Source organism: Egretta garzetta, unplaced genomic scaffold (assembly GCF_000687185.1).
Source record: "Egretta garzetta isolate BGI_Z169 unplaced genomic scaffold, ASM68718v1 scaffold322, whole genome shotgun sequence".
Classification (NCBI taxonomy): domain Eukaryota; kingdom Metazoa; phylum Chordata; class Aves; order Pelecaniformes; family Ardeidae; genus Egretta; species Egretta garzetta.
This window is the reverse complement of record NW_009259044.1, coordinates 870,582-891,550: the sequence shown is the minus strand read 5'-3', so window position 1 is coordinate 891,550 and position 20,969 is coordinate 870,582. Positions and strand designations below refer to the sequence as shown.

At 41.8% G+C, this 20,969-nt stretch overlaps 1 protein-coding gene across 1 annotated transcript in view; it reads right to left on the bottom strand.

Moving 5' to 3' along the window:
* The window catches only part of ADAMTS17 (ADAM metallopeptidase with thrombospondin type 1 motif 17), a 183,698-nt gene that overhangs the window by 69,762 nt on the left and 92,967 nt on the right, over window positions 1–20,969 (bottom strand). Inside the window, exons 11-14 of the mRNA XM_035890595.1 lie at window positions 11,589–11,690; window positions 9,737–9,882; window positions 4,654–4,820; window positions 1,897–2,024 (exon numbers count right to left, since the gene is read on the bottom strand). Of these exons, the coding sequence (XP_035746488.1) occupies window positions 1,897–2,024; window positions 4,654–4,820; window positions 9,737–9,882; window positions 11,589–11,690 (543 nt within the window). The remainder of the gene's footprint in view (window positions 1–1,896; window positions 2,025–4,653; window positions 4,821–9,736; window positions 9,883–11,588; window positions 11,691–20,969) is intronic.

Sequence of the window (20,969 nt, the reverse complement as noted above, 5' to 3'; positions counted from 1 at the left end):
CATTTGGCAGGTAACAGTGGGAAGTGTCTCCTGCAGCAGTGCAAAATTCAATCCAGACAAAGATTTTTCACTTATCTCGTCACATCGCTATTAGTAAAGCTGCATTATTCCCCCAAAGCCTCTCTTATACCCAGGTGAATATCATGTTCATCTATCTCCCTGCCTGGAAGGCTCAAAGCAATAAAAATTGGTAGTTCTTAATCATTGCTCACAGAATCCAAAATAATGCCAAATTTGGTGTGCCTTGTGCCCCCAGGGCAAGCCAGCATATCTCCAGTGAAGTTAGTGGAAGTAAAGGGTGATGTTAGAAAGCTCTTCTGGTGGATACAACAGGCTGGTTAACACTGAAAAGAGGAACTCCTAGCATAGGATACAAATCTAAATGAGGATAAACTTAGAGGAAGAACTGCCAGGAAGAATCCAGCACTGGCAAGCTTGCAGTAGCCAACTCAACTGTCTTTCACATCCCTAACGTGTGTGCAGCAAACTTTGAAAACATGCTACATGATTAGGAGAGAGAAAAAACACTAAGTGCCTGTCCTGTCATAGTGTCCGTGACAAATGACTTGAATCCAACTGCAACACATTGCTAGAAGCATCCATTCCAAATGACTTCCTGTAATTTATGATCTTTAAATAAACATTTTCTTCTCTCTCTTCCCTTGTCCAAACCTTAAATCTCCAGTTAGCATGGGTTTACACAGCTCCACTAAATTTTCAAGGAATCCGAAATACCAGCTCTAAGAGCTCTAAGGCCTCCCTAAGCATTCAGTGCGCTGCATTAGGAACTGTCTCAGTGCCTAGCAAACCACGAAGAGCTGTATTACAAAGATCTCCCACACCTAATTTTGGTTCCATATGTAGTTTGGCTAGAGAGAAATAATCATCATTGCAGTGGTGCTAGGCCATCACACTTCCACTCCAGGAAAAGGGAATCAAATCTGAAGGCTCCTGAATGGAGTCCTCTTCGTTTCCATTCTTGATTTGTCTGACCAGAGTCAGAAGGAAACAAGGAAGTTCAGGGTTTGGCTGGTCCATCCAGGGACAACCAAGGGGACGCCGATTGTCCCACTGCAGTACAGCAGGAGGAATCGTACCCTACATTCTCTCTGGTTTTCTCTTTGTGTGACCCAAGCAAGACAATGCAGATGAGAGGCAAAAGAAAACTGGCTTGGGCCGTACTCAGGGCTGCAGGATCTGCTCCTTTCAACCTATATTCTCTATTGCGTGGAGCTTAAAACCTAGTTTGTAGGAGGAAGGGAACCTTTTTCTTACTGCAAGGGAAACAGGCCTTTCAAACAGTTTTGATGGGCCCCTACAGTAACTCACCTTGACATTATACAGTAATACAGTCAACAAAAATCACACAGGGGAAGCTACTGGCTCATGCAGCTGCAGGCGCCAAAGAGCAACTGGTATTGAAAAGCTTCCTCGATATTTCTAGGCAGGTAGAAAAGCATCATGATGCTGGCAATGTAACACTTGCAACAGGCTAATGACAATTTGTAATCCAGTTTGGAGCATTGGTGCTTTTTCAGTGATTCCTCTAATAGCCAAAATGGAGCAGTTAAGCAAGCAAGATTTCCACTCCCATCTGCTCCCCTCACAGAAGTCCCTTCCCACCCAAGCCATTTGATGACTACACACAAGCAAATGTGACCATTGAACATTCCCAACTGTTCAGTAATAATCTCATACCTCGGGCATTTATCATAATTCTCAGACCAAGGCACAGAGCTGTGGAGCGCTTGCAATGGGTCTTATAAAATAGGGTTGCCCTCTCACCTCAGAGACAGCCTCCCAGCCACCCACATGGATGCCTGTTCTTCTAGGTTGTGCACAGCTGCCCCAGACTAGAAATAACACGAGAAATAAAACAAGAGAAATTTACTCCACCTGGCACTTGCCATGTACACAGAGGTCGGTCTCGTAAGGACCACATGGAGTACCGTCGAGGACTCTGTCTGTCACCAGCACAGGGGAATCCTTCCCCAGTGGAGAGCAGAAGAGCTCACATGGCTTATCTGGAAAAAGAAATACAAAAGCAACTGCCTTTAGGAACAGCACAAACAAGTGTTTGAGGCAACTGCGATGCAATCGCTACATGAATGGGTTTGGAAAGGTATCTGTTGATATTCTCATCTTTGAAGGAATATGAGCCTTTCAATTTAGGCCTGTCATTTCCCCACTTTAAAATATCAATAGTTGCAGGGTTAAGTTGATGACATTGGTCTTCTAAGACACAGAAAACCATTTAGTCAGTACACTTCTAGGTATGTGTTTGTGAATGGAAGATGTTTGTTACAGGGAACATTCATCAGCCTGATATGAATGACCAAGTCACTGTGTGAGTGTCTCAGACAAAATTCAGGCTACAGCCAGTGATTTAAGAAGAACAAGTTCTCCAGTCCATTTCTACTCTTGATAGACTGACTTCTTGCATCAGTTTGCTGGTAAGAACACTTGTATACATAAATTTAAAGCATTCTTTCATACATATACCTACTATTTCCTTAAATCGATATTTGTAGTCCTACAAACATTTCTGTCAGCAAACTATGCTGCTAGAATATCTAGAGAAAGAACCCACAAATTAATTTGATACACATCAGTAGAGAAAAGTTGTGGTTTTCATGCATGCTAATGACAATCATTATATTACATACTTAGACCTCACTTTGGAGAGCTACTATTGTGTTTAGCTAAAGAAGGAGTTAAGTAAAAAAGCTTTTTCCGAGATTTGTATTATTAACTGGCAGTATACAGCAGATGTCAGGGTTTGCTGACTGCATTTGCCATATGTTTAAGTAACAGATATTTAGGCAATGTAATGGTTTTCCTTTGGAGCTGACTCTGCTACTCACAGGCTTCATCCAAGGAAGAACCTATAGATGTTTGAATGGAAACGTGTTTTGTTCTGCATAGTCAAGTATCTCCACTCATCAGACATAAGAGAGAAGGTTTGCCAATAGATCAAGCTAAGTGGCACAGGCCTTTTCTAAGTCTCCAATGCAATCAAAAACCTGCAATCAGCTCCCACCTCACAAGTACATATAAGCAGAGTTCAAGCGCAGTGGAGATTAGCTCAAGGTTGGTTTGGATCTGTGTCTATTTAAATGCTTCTGAGTGTGGTGCTTCAATATGCTGAAAAAAGGTACTGAAGAACATCGCATGGGTGCTTTAACATGCTTCAAGAAACAGTTACACTGAGACGTGAAGCTGAGCCGCCCTCTGTCCATCCGTCTTGCTTGACAGAGGAACTACAGGCATATCCTGTGGATGTTCAAACTCCCTGCTTTGTGTCTGATGCAAAGCAAATTCGCAGAGGCTGGATTTTGATTTCACTTCCAGAGTGAACAGAGGAACTGGGAAAGCTGTTGAAAGAGCAGCTTGTGCAGGAAACCGCTAGTCTGACCGCCTCTGGACAGTCTCTTTCTGCAGCTGCGAGACCTGCAACAGGGCAGGAGAGGTTTCTAATTTGCATTCATGGAAAGTGGGGCAACATGGCTCAGGTGAGTGAGGCTTTGCTAGATAGCAGGAACAATGTTCGCTATTACCTTTTAGAAATAACTTGTTCCATCTTCAGGTGGCCAAAAAATGGCATATTCCCTTTCTGTGGCTGAATGAAGTTCCTACTGCAATATGCTACTAATTCTGGCACTGATCAGAGAAGATCACTGAATCAACTGGTTCTTTTTTTTTTCCTTTTCTCTCCTATTTACAGGACCCTCAGCAACCCATAGTTCCTGACTGGATGTGGAGAAAGGAGTGAAACAGCTCACCCCTGGAAAAAACTGGGAGAGTTTTCTGTGACTGAAATTAGTCAGGGAAGAAGCTCTGCATTGTGCATTCACCCAGCAAAACTATTGGGGATGAGGGGCAGAGAGGAACAACAAGCAAAATCAGCCTGTCTCCTGGGGCATCTGAAGGAATTGTGCTCTTGGAGGGTCTGCTGTGGGAACTGAAATGCTGTCTGTATGCTTGTCCTGGCGTCAGACCTAATTTGTCAGTGCTGCTTAGCACAGGAAAGGGCTTATTCAATGTCTGGTCTTCTGGTGTCGGTTCCAACACCACCACCCTCCTCTGTTCAAGCACATCTTTAAGCTGACTAAATGAAACTAGCCTTGTCTGTTTCTTCAGCAGAGTGCAGTGAGAGATGTTTGCTCCCACAGAAAGGAACCCGCAACATCTGGTTGAACAGCAGATGAACAGCAAGATCCAGCAAAGGAAGCACTAAAGGAGTGTAAGTAGGATAGGCAATCATGCTGAAATGTCCAGAACTGACGCACATCAAAAATGTCCCAGGGAATCTTTTTTCAGTTCCAAATTAATATGAACTTTCTAATGTTTAAACTCCCATTCCCAAATACCTGCCTGTTCAGACTGGGAATCAAGTTAAGGCACCGCTCCCCCAGCGTTACAAAAAGATGAGCAAAGAACTGACAGCGCTGTATCTTCTGTTAAGAAGGCTGAAAGAACAGCCAGGCAGCACCAAGAACAACTAATTGTAATTAGTCTTTCAGCTGTAGCTAAGGGAAATATACTGTAGCCTTCTCACCAACACATGAGAATTTTGCAGATGAAGTCAAGACAGGTTGAGAAGTCGCAGTGAAAGAACAGCAAGGAATTACAGAGGAAGATGAAAAAGCTTACCATCAACGATGACAGCTGTCAGGAGGCTTTTCTTCTTGTTGGTGTATCTGTCATGGGCCTGGCACTGTTGGTCCCTGAAGCTTGGCACACCTTTAGGGCAGGGTAAGTTCTCACACACAGTGTGCTCCACGCTGGCTCCCCGGCAGTTCTTCCCGCCTGGCCCCGGGCTATCATGGGAAAGATAAACCAGGGGCAGCAGGAACAGCACAGCTTCTCACAGGCACACCTTGGCCTATTTTTTCCTGCCCAAGGCAACTCTTGAAATAGCAGGAAGGATTCTTCCTCTTGCACACCTCAGAAAAGAGGTAATCCAAAATGCTATTCACCTGTGAGCACTAAGCAGCCTTCTTAGAAGATATAGAGTGTTTAACTGTTTGTATTCTGGTCATGAACCAAGGCATGTGACTAATTTTGCACTGCTGACCTAAATTTCTTCTTTGACTTCAACAGCAATTCATTCCTGCCGTAACCTATTTTCAGATGGAGCAGGCAAATGACTGAGAAAGAGTGGAGAGAATGTGTGTGTGTACCAGCAGTTTCAGAGCAGGGCTTGAAGTAAGGCACTCCCAAACCTGGAGTTCTGCCGTGACATCAGGCCTGAGCTCTGTGACTTAACTCTTCCTGTGACTTGGGACACAAATTAGGTGTGTTACGTTTTGGAGGGTGCACTGAGCGTGACACCTAAAGTCTAAGTATTATTTATATTTGCACAGTCAGGCAGTTCAGAAGATAATTTGTGGTCCCACCACAAATACCAAGTTAAGTATTTATATTCTCAATGAGTAACCTAGAGGCACCATGGTGATGTTGCCTGTGCCCAGGATCACACCACTTACCCAAGGCAGAGGCAGGCAACCCGGAATGCTTCACCTTTCTCTTCCCACCATTGCTTTGCCCCTTGCCTCAAACACTCTTAACAATGGGGACACAGCAAACGTCTCTTCAGCACATGTCCTCTAAGGTTCTGTCTTCAGCAGTTTTAAATGAAAATAACATAGAAGTAGCTATAACCTGTACTATACACCTGTAGGGTGTCCAGAAACGAATCTGTGCAGCAGATAATCTCCATCCATGAAAACCATGCCATTTCACACACTTGTTTTTTAAACATGCAGGAAAGGCCACTAATCCAACATCAGGATTAAGCACCTGCAAAATCTATTTATTCTTATTTATGATTCCCCAGAGAAGAACTCCTCAAACTCTCAACAATAGCCTATATTTTCTTGGGAAAACAAAACAAAACACAAACAAAAACCCCAAGTAAGCAAAAGACTTAGCCATCCTAACAGATAATTTCTTTAACTACTTGCTGATACTCTCTTGAATTTGTCACATACCTATCTCCCCAGCTCTAATCAGCAAAGATGGATAAAGTCATGTTCTTTCTTTTCTTTAACAGATGGCTATAAAAAGCAACTCCAGCCAAATTCCAGTTTTCAGAGGTATGGCAGTTCATTCCAAAAGCTTATTCCCCCCTCTCCCAGAAGAGCAATGAACATCAGGGTATATCACTCAGCTAATTAGAAACCAAGGCCCTCACTATGTATCATTTATTCGTGTCAGTGGTCCTAGCAAGAGTTGCCCTGTTCATTTACATGTTGTCTATAGGACTGAGTCTTTGATTTCCTACCTGTGCTGGACTTGATGAATCCAGCATTTGGTGAGACAGAAACATTTGATTCTGCATAGAAGAACTTTATGCCAAATTTCAGCCTAGATCAAATTTTACAGTGGCTCCATTAATCCCAGAAACAGTGTTTTGGTTTTTTTTTTAATGGAAATTCTGATCTCCAATGACACTGTAACACCACAGAGAGTCACCAGAAGAACAGCCTGAACAAACTCCTTCTTGCACTGCTAACACCTCGTTTCTGCCACGGACATGTGCAAGGCAGCAGATGGGCTGAGACTGCTGCAGAAATCTTCTGGGAGGGTTGTGTCTGATGTCTTAGACTGGACGAGACAGACACTCAGTCCAGATGAGCAGAAGCATGATGGGCAGGCTTCCTCCCACATGAACCCTGCGCTCACATAAAGACATCAGGTACACAAACTTTGGTTTCAGCACCATCTCTTTGGCTACAGCAAAAGAGATGTAGCCATTGAACGTAAGTGACTCCATGCATGTTTGTGTGTACATGCACAGGAGAAGAAAAACAAAACAAAAACAAAAGAAGAAAGCAGTCAGAATATGCAAAGAGTAACAGAGTGCTCTCTCAAGAGCAGGGTATCAAGCTGATGGACATGGAACAGGAGAAGAAAGCAGGACTACAATTTACTGTGCTCATCAGCCATTGCTTTGGCTTTAACCTTAAGATGTCATCAACTTGTGAGGGACTTTCTATGAGTTTGCCAATGCAGACTGGAAGCAAGCAGCTCTCACTGTTGGTAGTAATGGTCACTGGCAATACTAAAGTAATAGCCCAATCCTTTAGGAGAGAGGGACTTCCTGAGCATCCACCCCTCCCAGTCAGTGGGAGCGGCAGGAACGCAATGCCTTTTGGCTTGCACTCTGCTCGTCCCTTCAGCAGCCTGACCCATCTGCCCTTTCTAATTGAGGAGTAAAATTAACTGCCTCCTCCTGATGTAATTTCTCCCAAAATTAAAGAGTTGGATGCACTCATCTCATCAGCCACAAAACAGAGCATCCTACAGATCTGGGGGATGTTTCTATTTCCAGTAATCCAGCAAAAAATAATATATTCAACAAGACCTTCCCATTTCAGCTCCCCTCTGTCCAACAGCATCATACTTTATTTGGTAGTACGTTGCTGCTTTCTTTTTTGAACAAGCAGATAAACAGACATGGACAGGCCGTCAGAGGAATAGACAAGACAAGCTCTGCTTATTTTTTTCTGCTCTGTTACCGTTTGGGTAGGGTGTGCAAAATTACTGACAGTAATCTTTTTACTTAACTGACCTCTGTAATAGTATTTCAGTATTGCAGGCCTCCTGGCACTTTTAAACAGGATAATGAGGGTTTTTCATCATGCAAGGTGAAGAAAAACAATGACACTCACTCTGGTCTCCCACAAACGGTTACCTAGCACTTGTTCATATACCTTTCTTTCCCTGCTTCACTCCGTTTTTGTGGCTTCGTCCTTCCAAATGCTGAGGCCAAGACTTTGGGCATCATCTCTATCAGATTCTGCAAAAGAATCTGAAGGGAAAGATCCCTGTAATCCCAGGTCCCAAGCCCTGTATAATATGGGCTCTAGCACTGCCTGGGATTTCCAATAAACAGTATAACTCGAGCCCACCCTGACACATGCCTGAAACAGTGACTGTGCAAGACAGCTTTAGGGTCATCTTCCACTATATTTATGCCAAGAGAATCCACCCACTAATAGAACCGAAGAAATCAAAGCCTGTTTGTACTACTATGACCCTTTTACATGGCAAAAGGGGACTGGAGAAGGGGTGGAGATCTCATTCTGATGTTCTGTTTAAGTCAGTGTTTTTTCCTTCAATCCCCCTGTACAACAACAGTCCATAGCCTAGACAAGAACACAAGGCAGTACAACTCAAAAATCTGCACATGTGAACTGGCTTACAACACACTGCCTTACAACCATTTGGAGGCAATGCATGCAAATACTCACAGAAATTACAGAGAGGAAAAACCAAATCAAACAGCGAAGCAACTGGTTTAAAAATACTGATAGTCCCACAGGCTCAAAAGTCAGCTGGCAGGAGTAGAGATTCCAGTTAAAAAAAAAATCCCAAGACCAAATATATATAAAATAAAAGATAAATCCCTTAGCCAATATTTTTGGACAGTGAATAAACCAGCTGCAGAAGTGGGCTGACGCCAGGAATTTGAAGCAAAAGAAGATCACGTGTGTATCCCCAGCCAAGAATGTATATGAGCAAGAGAATTTTAAAATCAGTGTGCAATCTTGGAGGGAGCATTTCCTGTAATTTAAGGAACAATGATGAATGGATTTAAGTTTGGTCAGCACTGTGGTTAAAGAGACTTTTTGTAGCTGACAGCAAAGAAACCACCTCAGTCCCTTGTTCAGGAAAATGAGCTGGCAAAAATCAAGCCTGGACATTATAGACATGCAATTGCAGTTCAGCATTATTTAAGGAGAGGAATAAACAAAAATATCCCTTTCACATGAAAACAGCTCAAAAGCAGCGAGTGTGTGCCTATCCATCATCTAGGCATGTCTTCAAAGTGACTACGCTGCTAGCCAGAATTTCAACCCCTATTTAAAAACAAAAATTTCCTGTGCTTTGTCTGTGGAGAAAACCTTAAAATATGAATAAAGTTAGAGATACACAACTTGGAGGGCTGCTCTCAAGATTGTGAGCACCCTCACTCATCTCAGAAGTTATAATGCACACAAACAGGGGTGGTTGGTTAAATGGCCACCATGGTAACCTGTTCAGGCCACCCATAAGAAGAAAAGACTTCCAGGTGTGCCTCAATTGACCTGAGGGATGAAGGATAGCGCATGGGAGATAACAACAGAATCAGAAAAAAATCCAAGCCCAAGCAGAGAGCATAGGCTTATTTGTAGTCATTGTGCAGGAGCTAAACAGCACCCACTGCACCCTGTGTGTGGGAAAACTTTCCTTTTCACATGCACCACATCCTGATGTACAAAATAGCTCAAGGTGCTTTACCAACACAGCTATATGACACTATGATCACTGTCAGCCACCCTATTGCTTCCCAAGCCCAGAGCCAGCACTCCCTGCAAAACTGATCTCTTAAGACATATTGGCTCAGTTTGGTCTGTAGATCCAGATGAACCCCTCCTCATTCACTGCAGTGCTGGAGAGGAAACACAGCCTCATTTTTTCTGCCAAACTGCACATTTTTAATTTGATTGTATCTATGTTTGAATCATTGCAAAGAGCTACTTCCAATGGTAACCCTTTCAAGCCACTTCCACAGAACCTGCTTCACTCCGAGACACTCCAGTATTTTGACCTGGTCCTTGCTGCTTGTGAACAACAAATCTCTCATGTCCTCTGCACAGCTCTGCTGCCCATTTCTTCCCTGTTCTCTTGCAGCAAGAATTGTCTAGTGCTACATGCAAAAAGAAATCAGCATGATGTGAAGACTTACGGGGGATTGTCGCATTTCCGCTGTCTGAATCGCACTCCTGTGCCACAGGTCCGGCTGCACATGCTCCACTGACTCCACATGCTCCAGTCTCCATCAACATGCTCAGGGATGGGAGTTTTACTGACACACTCCCCAGCTCGGCACCACTGAAATGCAATTGTGTTAGCACAGGCTGGAAAAAAAGCCCTGATCTTGCAAACCTTCCTGCACAGGTGGACTTAAAAGGATGTCTGAGAGATTACAACAAGCCCACGTTTAAGTTTCTAGAGATTCAAGGCTTCAGTGAGATGGAGGTGGGAGGAGGAGAAAGCGGGGGAGGTGAAACATAGAAATTTAAGTGTCACCCTCAATGAACTCCTGAAGGGAGTTCTTTCATTAAAGAAAATAATCACAGAATTGAGCCCCTTGCTTTATAAAGCAGATAATTATCTAAGTGCTAAGACTTAAAGCCACACTTCTCATAGAAACTGAGTCCAAGAAATTATACCCCAAAGCAATGTCTTCATCAGCAGTATTCCCAGTATGCACAAAATAATTGAGGTATTTTGGACCTAACTTGGCTAAAGCCCCAAACAACCTTTGATTCTAATAGGGTGCGCTGGCTCCTGACCAAGCAGCAAACTTGGCTGATTCTCCAGCTCTGTCCAGGATATGATACAGTAAGCATTGCTAAGCAGTCTTACGAAAGAATCACCAGACTCCTGTAGTTAGAAAAATATATATCTAAAAATCTTTTGTTTCAGTTTCCTTGTTGTGCTTTCCAGGACCCAGCTTTTCTTGTCACTGTTTATCTTTATTTGCAAGTGAAGAAAAGGCCCCTGATCTTTGATTTTAGCTACAAACTTTTTAATTTTACCCTTTCTTACCTCCCCAATCATACAACATATACAAAAAATGTTAGAATCCTAAACCAATAGGTAGGGGGCTGGCAGTTTCCAAACCAGTCAAGTTCTTTTGTAGCCTAACAAGTTGTCAGCCGCACTGGGAGAATCAACCACGCACATTTACGAACCACATACCACCTAGCACAGCCCATCTCAGAGGTCAAACACATTGATTTAACTCAACTTCTGTTAGCACAGTAGGTCAAGCTGGGAGGCAGCAGCTGAGCCTCAGTAACTGCCACCCTTATGGCACTGAAGCCAGTTTACTGGAACGGTGATCTTCACTGGAGGGAGATCCACTCATCTGAGAGTTTATTTTGTGTTTCTTGTAACAATTTTCTACATCAACCTGGATTCTGGAAAGTCCATATATGCCTTAGGCATCTGAGTATGTACATACAGTACAGCAAATGATACTTCAAAAATAACTGAACATCACTGGATTTGAGCTCAACATATTTTGAGCTACTTTTAGAAACTATAGAGTTGGTAAGTTGCCTCTCTTTCTTTCCCTGTCTTCCTCCACTCCCCAGATGTCAGCCTAAATGTTCCCCACACTTCCTACCTCAAATACAGGTAGGAACACTACTACCTTAGCTACACTGAAACAACACCTCACTCATGAAACACCACCAGCAGCAATGAACAGAAGTGATGGGAGGGAGCTACTGCCTAACAGGACTCGCAGGGTACTCTGTGCACTTAGCAGTGAGGTGGGGGGTTTCCCTGCAGTGTTTGTAGAACGCCTAGACCAAAAGAACTTGACTACCGAGGTCTCCAGAGGCTACCGAAACACACGTAACATAAAATCAGAAAGACTTAACCCGATCCAGCTGTTAATTGAGCAGTTTCTGTAACAAAACCACTAAAAAATACGAGTTTATAGTAAATACTGAACGTCTTGGAAGAATTATTCCACAGACAATGCTGGAAAAAACAAAATGACTGCTACTGAGCATTTTGATTACCTTGTCTGCGCCACATTCTGTGCCATCCAGAGGGGGGTCCAACTTTGTTTTACAGGATGTATCTCCTTCCACCAGGCACCAGAGCCCAGCACACATCAAATGCTGTAATCACAAAGCAACGAGGTGCAGTTATTACTTTTGGAATGTCAGCTATCATTACAGGATATACTGCAAAGCTCAGGCAGCCTTTCTCAGGTGCATCCCAATATAGTTGTTTGGGAGCAATTATTTTTTAAAGATAGATTGGCATTAAGTGGTGGGGCTGAGAACGTAAAAGAGATTGGTGGATGCCGTTGTCAAGACAAAACCCACCCAAAGCAAGAAGTATGTTATTTAAATAGGTTTCTTTTCACAAGAAGAAATATGGTCCATTAAAAAAGAATCCTGTATGGGATGCCAAGATGGGTGCTTTGGAACCATGCCACATGCTTAGATGGCTGAGCTGCTTAATTACTTCTATTTTTTAAAAAGATGCTCAGGTAACTAAGGATGATGAAATGCAGTCTGCCCTGCTGGATCTGGTGGTAGCTATAATCAGCCAGCAATGCCCCTTGGGAGAAGAAGATCTGAAGGTGAAATGAGAAAGATGAAAGGATTCCACGGTATGCCAGGCAGCAGAGGAGGAGCTTGGTGACAGGCAGGGGCAAAGTTAGTAAAGGTTTGGTGGTGGGAAGTAGCTGCTAGAGACCAATGTGCTAGAGAAAGTGAAAAGTGAGATATGAGGGCAAGAGCAGCAAGAGGTAAAGCACATCTCGCTACCAGACTTGAAACACATTCTGGCTATCATTACTCAACATTGCTGCTCTGCTCAGCCAATGTGTGTTGCAGGGATATTAATGCTAACCACACTTGCGTGATCTGTCAGATCAATAACATTTTCAGAATTTGAGAAAAAGAACCAGGAAAAGGAGCCTTTACAGCGTTAACATTTTCCACAGCATCCACCGTGCTTTGCATTCCATGAAAGTGGATGATTTCAATACAGTGCTACAGATCTGAGTACCAAAAAAAAGAAAAAGAAGAGTTACATTTCTTTCCACTATTGTTCACGTTTCAATGTAATGGTAAAAAGATGAGAAGCCTGACTCTAGTGCCAGCTGGTCTTGTCAAGATTTATTGCACCTCATTAAGTAGTCGAGTCAACATGCTTCAACCTCATGGTTCTTTCAAAATGTAATGTAAGAGACTGTGGGTGCATGTGTGTTTTGCGTACATGCATGTTGGTATGTCTATATAAAATAGATCTGTATGGCAGAGGGTGCAGATGAGAGAAACCCCAATACCAAGAGTGATGATGTAGAACATACAGAAACAAAATAGTTATCACAGCAGTATCTGCAGCCTGGTTTATTTCTACATTTCTTTCTGGAAAGAGGATTTTGCACTATTTAAACCAAAAGAACATACACAAAAACTAGAAGCAGACGGCACAGTTCAGCAACATCTTGTATTACAACATCTGTATTAACCACAACACAGAAAGTCATCGTCAAACAAACAAACAACAGCAAGTACACCAGGGAAGCCTAAATCAATGAACTTTCAAGACATTTTCCCCGAACTAATAGAGCACATGGGAAAATATCAGACTTTAGCAATTTTGACTAAATGACTGTGACTAATTAGTGGTTTACCCACAGCTCTGAAAGCACTTAAGCACCAATTAGCCATAAGAACATCACATAGTGTTTTACAGATAGGTATACTGAGGCAGAAGAATTGACAAGCCAGAGATTTCAGAGCTCACTAAGAAATCAATTGTTCCACACCGCAACTCCCAGATTCTCAAAACCCTACCTTCCCTGGAGAGGACTAAAATCAAAAAGTACATCAATTAACTGTCCACAACTGTTACAGAAAGAACGCTAATCTAGGCAATAAAATGTTTAAACCGAAAAACTTTTTCCCTAAATGCCAAACTTACTGCTCTGAGACGATGCTTGTTCTCCTAGTTGTAAAGCTACAGCACCCTTGCACCTGGTTTAACTCACTGGGATCTAAAGGTGATGATTCTTTATGCTAAGACTACACATATGAATGACTAAAAGGATTCAAAAACAGTTAAGATGTGTTAAAAGCATATCACAGACCTAAGTGGAAGGTATCATAGGAGGTTCTAGCCACAGTGGTAGGACGTGCTACATATACCTACAGGACACAGTTAAATGCAGTCTATGAACATGATAGACTCAGCTTCTTTGCCATTACAAATAATTGTATTGATGACTTATAAATGTTGTTACTGTTAAGCCAAGGTCAGGAATTAACTGACAACCTGGACTGTCTCTTCTGCCTTGATGATTGTAGACAGCGATCTTGTGAAAGCACTGTCAGCAATGCTCCTTTCACACCGTGGTTGGGGAATACCAATACAGAAAATGAAGGGGAGCTTCAGAGATGAAGGGTGGAGATAGCATGTATTTTCACTTTTCTGGGCTTCAGCCCCTCTCTTACACATAACCCCAAACCTTCAGAACAGAATGTGATGAGAAACTCTCCAGCCTGATCTCTTAAATAACACAGAAATTTTGCCCCATGGCTCCCGAAGGAAATCCTCTGCTTCTGCTTTCTGTCAGAAAGACATCCTGGCTGAATATGTAATGGAAGTCACTACATCCTTAAAGAAGTTGTTCTAGACACAGGTGAGCACCATTGCTAAATATCTGTGCATTATACAAGGCCAGTATTTGTTAAGCTTCAGCTTCAAGTCCCTGAATCATAGGCTGTATGTAAATTAGTCAGAAAAAAAATGAAGCAGCTTTTTGTACAATTTTGCTTGCCAACCAGAATTTCTCCCTAGCCCACAAGAACATTGGAAGGTGATAAAGCCAGGTAACGTGCCCAGGTATGAGCTGTGGCCCGGAGGAAGCAATGGGCACAGCTAAACCTCAGACAGGTGTGTCTGTACCAGCAGAACTGAGCCCAGCCTATGGATAAAACGGGTGCAAATATTCACATACGTGTGTGTGTATATATATGTATATGTTTGTGCATATATACATGTATACGCAGACACACGCACACACATATATATTTATAGGGAGATAAATAAAGGAAAAATCTCTCTTAGCAACACCAACCTTTCTGAAATTTCCCATCTTTGAGGTATGGAAAACATAGGATTTTTATAGTATCCCTGTGTTTGATTCTGAACTTTAAATGCAAAGCATATTTCAGGAAACAGTTACAGAAAAATCTGGTAACTGTGCTTCAGCTCTGTGTTCTAGTGCCATACCACTACAAAGCTCAAACAGTCATCAGTGCAGTCCCTTGTATTTAATACAGTATTCAGATACCCCAGCAAAGATTAAACCATCAGCTTCGGCATTGTATGTTCCAAAGATGTTTTATCATGTTAATAGCTCATTTCAAAAGAGATCCTATATCCTCCTCAGCTACAATAGAAACCCAAACAAAAATCCCCATTAAACAGCCCTATAGCTAACCAGTTGCAGTGACTGACTTTTTAATAGTTAAATAGCCAGCTTTGTGGAGAAATATCAAAGTGAGAAATGGCAGGACTTGAAAGGAAGTTGCTTGTGTATGAGTGGCAGTTCAGAGCTTATACTGATATAGAAGAAGCCATCAAAAGAGCTGTATTATTGCTAATTGTAAATTCAGCAACCAGCTTTTTTAGAAGGCAGGTCTCTGCCTGCAAAGTCTTCCCTACAGCATTCAAAAAGTGCCAGTTAGGATTTTCCAATGACAGGTATTTTTCACTGGAAAAATATTGATTTGTTGAAACTGTCTGTGGGGAAAGGTCCTCTTTGGATCAGCTCCCAGCCTGAAATATTTCCAAGAGCAAAATAAAATTTTAAAAAGTGAGATAGTTGTTGAAAAGTAATTTTTCAATTAAAATTTAAATTTCCCCCTTTTTTTTTTTTAATTGAAATGCTTGTTCAACCAAACCCTTAAGGAATTTAAACAGACAGAAAATAAAATTAAAAGATCAAAATAAGAATGAAATTTTTATAAAGGTCCAAATTCTAGACTCTCAAAAACGCCTGGAAGATAGGAAAACTTGCCTGCACAGCTGTTAGAAACCAGTCCCGAGAGGTCACAGTCCAGAAACTCCCAAGCTAGGAGATATCTGCTCAGCAGGTGAACGACGCTTCTGATTACAGGTATTATAATAGCATCTATTTAAGAAAGGGGCCTTACTGTGCCAGGTGTTTTCTCTTCCTCAAAGAACTTGCAATCTAAACAGGCTCTGGGGAGCTTGGAGATAAAGGAAGCTTTATCCCTCTGTTATAGGTGGGAAGATGAGGAACAGAAAGGAATTAAATGTCGTGCTGAAAGCCTGCTGGGAGACAAGCAAAAACGCTGCTCGGAGCTCTGCAGTCCTCTGCTCAGTGTCACAGCCACAGGCTCGCACTGCCTGCTCTGGCTAAACTTCAGGGTAAAACCAGAAACAACTCCTGGGATACTCCCAGGAACATGTCTGGCTGTGGGCCTTCCCACCTTTCACAGCTCTTCATACTTTTTCACAAGACATACTCTTTCTGAAGACGGTGATTACCTTACATGTAACTCCATCCCACACGTGTGCCAGCACAGACTCGCAGCGTATGAAGCGCTACGACCACTCACATGCGGCTCTAGGGAAGTAATCTATTTTAGGTTCTTTAACTCAGTGCTGCAGCTGGAAATGAAGAGAAGCCAGAATTAATTCAGCCAGCTCTTTGCCCACAGGCAGTAAGTCTAGAGTCTGCTAGTTTCTGGGTTAGCTATTGCATCACCACTGTTACTAAAATCGGCATGATTCTACCCAATGACCTCATATGGTCTCAGTGAGAAGAGAGCTCGCAAGGCTCCTCTGTCTCAAAGCCTCAGATTATTACCTACAAGAGGAGCTTCCAACTCTCTAAAGCATAAAGAGAACCCAATGAATAAAGATATCCTTCCCACCAGGGAACAACTCAACAGGAGCTAATTCCTTCCCTACATATTCACCTTGGATTCATCCAAAAAAAAGAAACACTTATTTCTCCTGAGAATGAATTTCTTCCTGCTGCTCCTGGAAAGAGGAGCCTCTTGTTTCTAGCAGCAGAATTAAACCACCACGAAACCAATTTTGCTGTCAAAATGAGGGGATTATGAAGAAGGACTTAGTAAATATCCTTAAGGAAGAGGAGCAAGAGACCACATAACACACAGGCACACTTACAAATAGGCTGCCTTTCAACGCAGTGTCATATCTCTTTTATTTTGCCAAGGTTTTGGCTTGGCATATAGCTAACCGTGAGAAAACATATTTATAAACAGAATCCTAATTAACACCTATTAAGTACAATAAACACACAATTTACACATGCCTTCCTGTTCAAAACATTGCCTATGCATTCTTGAAGCCTCACAGCATGCTTCTGAGGAAGAGCTCTTTACACGACAAAGTGAGAAAAACAATGCCCTCAATTTCTACATTGTCTTTAATTCTGGGTGCATAAACCACTGACAATCCACAATGGATCACAATGGAGGCGAGCACTGTTGCTTGCCACTGCTATTAGATGGAGCTTCTTGCTGTTGAAAACTAGATGAAAAGTGCTCAAAATCAGAGCCCTGTAAAATTGGAAGGCACTTTTGAAAAGGAGCCACGTACTGTCCCAGACGAGATAACTGGTGAAGCTTGGATACACACATCAGCAGCCAGCTGCTGACCTTTCTCTAGAACAGCTCTGTATTCCAAGGAGCAAGCGGTAGGTCCAATAGTGGAAGTATCTCTCTATCTGTCCAAATAGCAGACCTGATCTAAAAGTCAAGGGAAGGCTTGATAAAGAATCACAAGGACTATCCTAGAATATTCAGGCGATGGTCGATATCCACTACTCATGCTAACAAAACTGGGCAACAATCCCACAAATTTATAAGGTGCAATTTTGTTCATTAATGAAAAATAAAATGAATCTCTTTACTGTTGGACAGAAAGCATCTCAGTCTCTATTATGGACACACAATCATATAAAACTGAAAAGGTTTCTTAAAAAACATTTCCCTGTTTTCACTACCTAGTGATCACCTTGTTTCTTCAGAACATAGAGAAACACATGTGGGCATTACACTTTTTTGATGAGCAGGACCAATAATCTGCCTGCTTGGAGCCAACAAACAAATTTCAAGTTGATTCCCCTTAATATTAGTTTTTTTCAATCAATGCAACTCCATTAACTCAATGAACAGCCTCTTCATCAAAACTTGTGTGAGTGGAATGTCATCAACATCAGACACAAGTGTATAGAATCAACAAGATTGTTTTAACTCTTGAGGAAATGGCCCTTGACAGTTAAAGAACTCTTAAGGAAATGGTTCTTGAGAGTTAACTGCTTTCCGGTGCTACTCTTTTCCTTGTAGAACAGTACAAAAAATTCAACATAGTAATTTCCGAGATTTGTTAATGTTCTGTATCAGAGAAAACAAAACAAACTGAAGCCAGCAAACATGAAGGATGTCACGCTGGGTTTGGTTCTCTGAGCTAGATGGCTTGATATGTATTACTCCAACTCCCAACACATGGATCCCATATGAAATGTACCCTTATATATAGATGGAGTGATACCAAGAGCTTTTCTGATCTACAATTGAAACTTAAGAATGTTTCATTTTTCAGGGAGAAAGACAAAATATCTGTCAGCTTCCAAAACAGTAACTTACCATGACACACTGCTCACCACAGACAGATTTGGATGTCTAAGGTCTGAACAAAATTAACTGGTTATAATCTTCAGTCAAATAGCCTTTCTAACAGTAGATGAAAGCCAAAGGATTAGAAAAACCCAGAGCTCTCCTGTTTTGACAACGTTAGCAAAAGCAAAACCAGGCTATTCGAGAGCTGCCCAAAACACACTTACAGACAGGAAGATGAGCCCTGACCTCCCTCGAGCGGATGCAGCAGGGATCTTTTGCCAAGTGTGCCATCATCTCTCATAGTAAAACTCCTCCTAGGGCTCTATGAATGGCTCTGAGGCATAGATGGTAAGAGACAGAGAAAAGTAAAAATTCTTCTTTTGAAAGGGATTTGGCCTACCGCAAGCTCTTCGCCCTTTCCTGTGAGGAAGTTAAACTGGAATTTATTACTTTCATACTGGAAACATGCAGTGCAGTATCTGGAAATTGTTCCAATCTGGGGGAGATACAAGAAACCAGTATTTTGAGAAGTGAAGAGTGGTTTGTGATGCCTGACGGGAAATACTTCAAGGAGGGCAAATTTTCAAAGTTGGTAGACGCCCAGGGCTTCCGGAAAACCATGCAGCTTCCCTGAGACTCAAAATCAGATGCTAAAAAATGGACACATTCAAACCCATTACTTCATTTGAAAATTTAGGCCATAACTGAACCTCCTGAACATGCATCAGGATGAAAGAGAAACTGTCAAAAGCAGCAACGGCAGGGACACTGCACAGAGATGCAAATGTGAAGGGCTAGGAATGAAGCTGGTCACAAGGAGGTCAGTACACATGAACAGATCCTGTCAGACAAGCACTGGAAGGCTCCCACACTGCCAGAAAAGGCACACATAAGTAGAAACACTTTTTTGTTAACTGTACATTGGGAAGCAAACAATGAAAGGGAAAAACACTGCCTCCAGTTTTAGCAATTTCTGGTGTTCTCAAGGCAAACTAAATGCCTTCTTCCCTGTCTAAAGTATTTCTTTGCAAAGCACCAATTCTATTTCATTTTTTCATGTACCTGGAATTAAAGTAATAGTCGAAAGAAAGAGATTGGAAAGATAGCACTAATGAGACCACAGACTAATTTTATGGCAAAACAGCCTATGCTAAATACTAATCTTTTCAATGCCTTTAGTGCACTCATGAAACTAGCTCCTGTGGGTCTATGATTCATAGACACATAAATATTCAAGCAGAAAAAGATAAGCTTCATCCACTTTCCTACCAACACTCAATTCTTTCTCACTGCATGTGCTCTTCAGCTTTTCTGAGCCCAGTTTTCAGCATCTTAAATGAGAGAACACAACCGTACATGTTACATCAGCTGAAGAAATCATGGAAGTATCTTTACGTGGTCAAACCTGGAAGAAGTAGAGACATGTGGTACAAGGCACTGGAACAGAGTCACTCCTCTGAATCAAATGTTAGAAATTTTGTACTTTGATTTCTACCTCAGTATGCTTAAAAGAGCCGTAGCTAATCAACTATGTCACAACCACAGCAGCTACACTAGCATCGTGTCATACATGCCATGTGTTAAGTACTGCTCTGAGGTTCATACTACATGTACCCCACCAAGAAAAGGCTTATAAACTCACAGTATTATATTGTAATCTAGCTCAGGAGAAGACATCTGCCCACAGTGAAGGTAGGGCAAGAGCCTCAGGCAAGTTTCATCATCAACCTGATCATTCCTATCTAATACTGAGTTTGCAACTTAGAGCCTAAAATTCTGACCTTGCACTGGTGCAACATCCACCTCGTATTGTCTTCACTGAGAGCAGTGTTCACTCAGTAACTCCCAGGGAACTCCTCAGGCCTTAACACCTGATTGTAGGATACGAAAAGTAATGATTTTTTAAACAACAGGCAGTGTTGTCCATTAAAAGAAGGCAAACAAAAAACTGAGAAATTAAAAGAATGAAATCACGGATTGTGTTTCTTGGCCATGGGAAAAGAGAAGAAAGGGACAGTAAAATAAATATAGATATGTACACACAGTGTTCAGATGTGGTTGTGAAGATTATGGGAGTTTTCTCTTGAAGTGTTTTGCAGATGGGAAGTTCCCAGAAGGCTGATGGGAGAGGTCTGAATGCCCTTCAAGCTTGTTATACACTATTTTCAGGCTGATACTCAATCGTATTTTGGCTAATTTCGTTAAGTTCAAACTTCAGCTGTAGATGCCACATCACAAGGCTACACTAATTCTTTCTCCCTCCCCTTGTGTCTTAATAAGAAATGTAGAATTGCCAAGTTCAAGTGCTTGATTCTTAATAGGCACTCTGTGTTATTTTTAAGAGTTTATTATTTTTATATTCTTAAATTTCCACATTGTATTTTTATAATTTTATTTTGGTTCCACTCTCTCTTTTTATTTTTCTTTAAACCACTGCACCAGAATGTGTTTTGACCATCTTCCAAACTGAAACACGTACAAAAATTTCTGAAGCATTCCAATAATTGTAAACTGGGCTGTGCTGCCCAGGCAGGAACTCTGCTTCTCTCTCTTTCTTTCGCTCTCTTAAACAAAAAGTATTTCCACTGAAAATAAAGAGAAAAAGGTCTTTTTGCAACATACAGAAGCAGTGAAATAGGACACTTCAGTTTCGTATGAAACAGGCAATGTGAAAATAGTCTGAATTTTAACAACCTACATTAGGAAAACTATAAAATATAGTATGGCAATTAAGTAAATTATTACCTTAACTTCTAA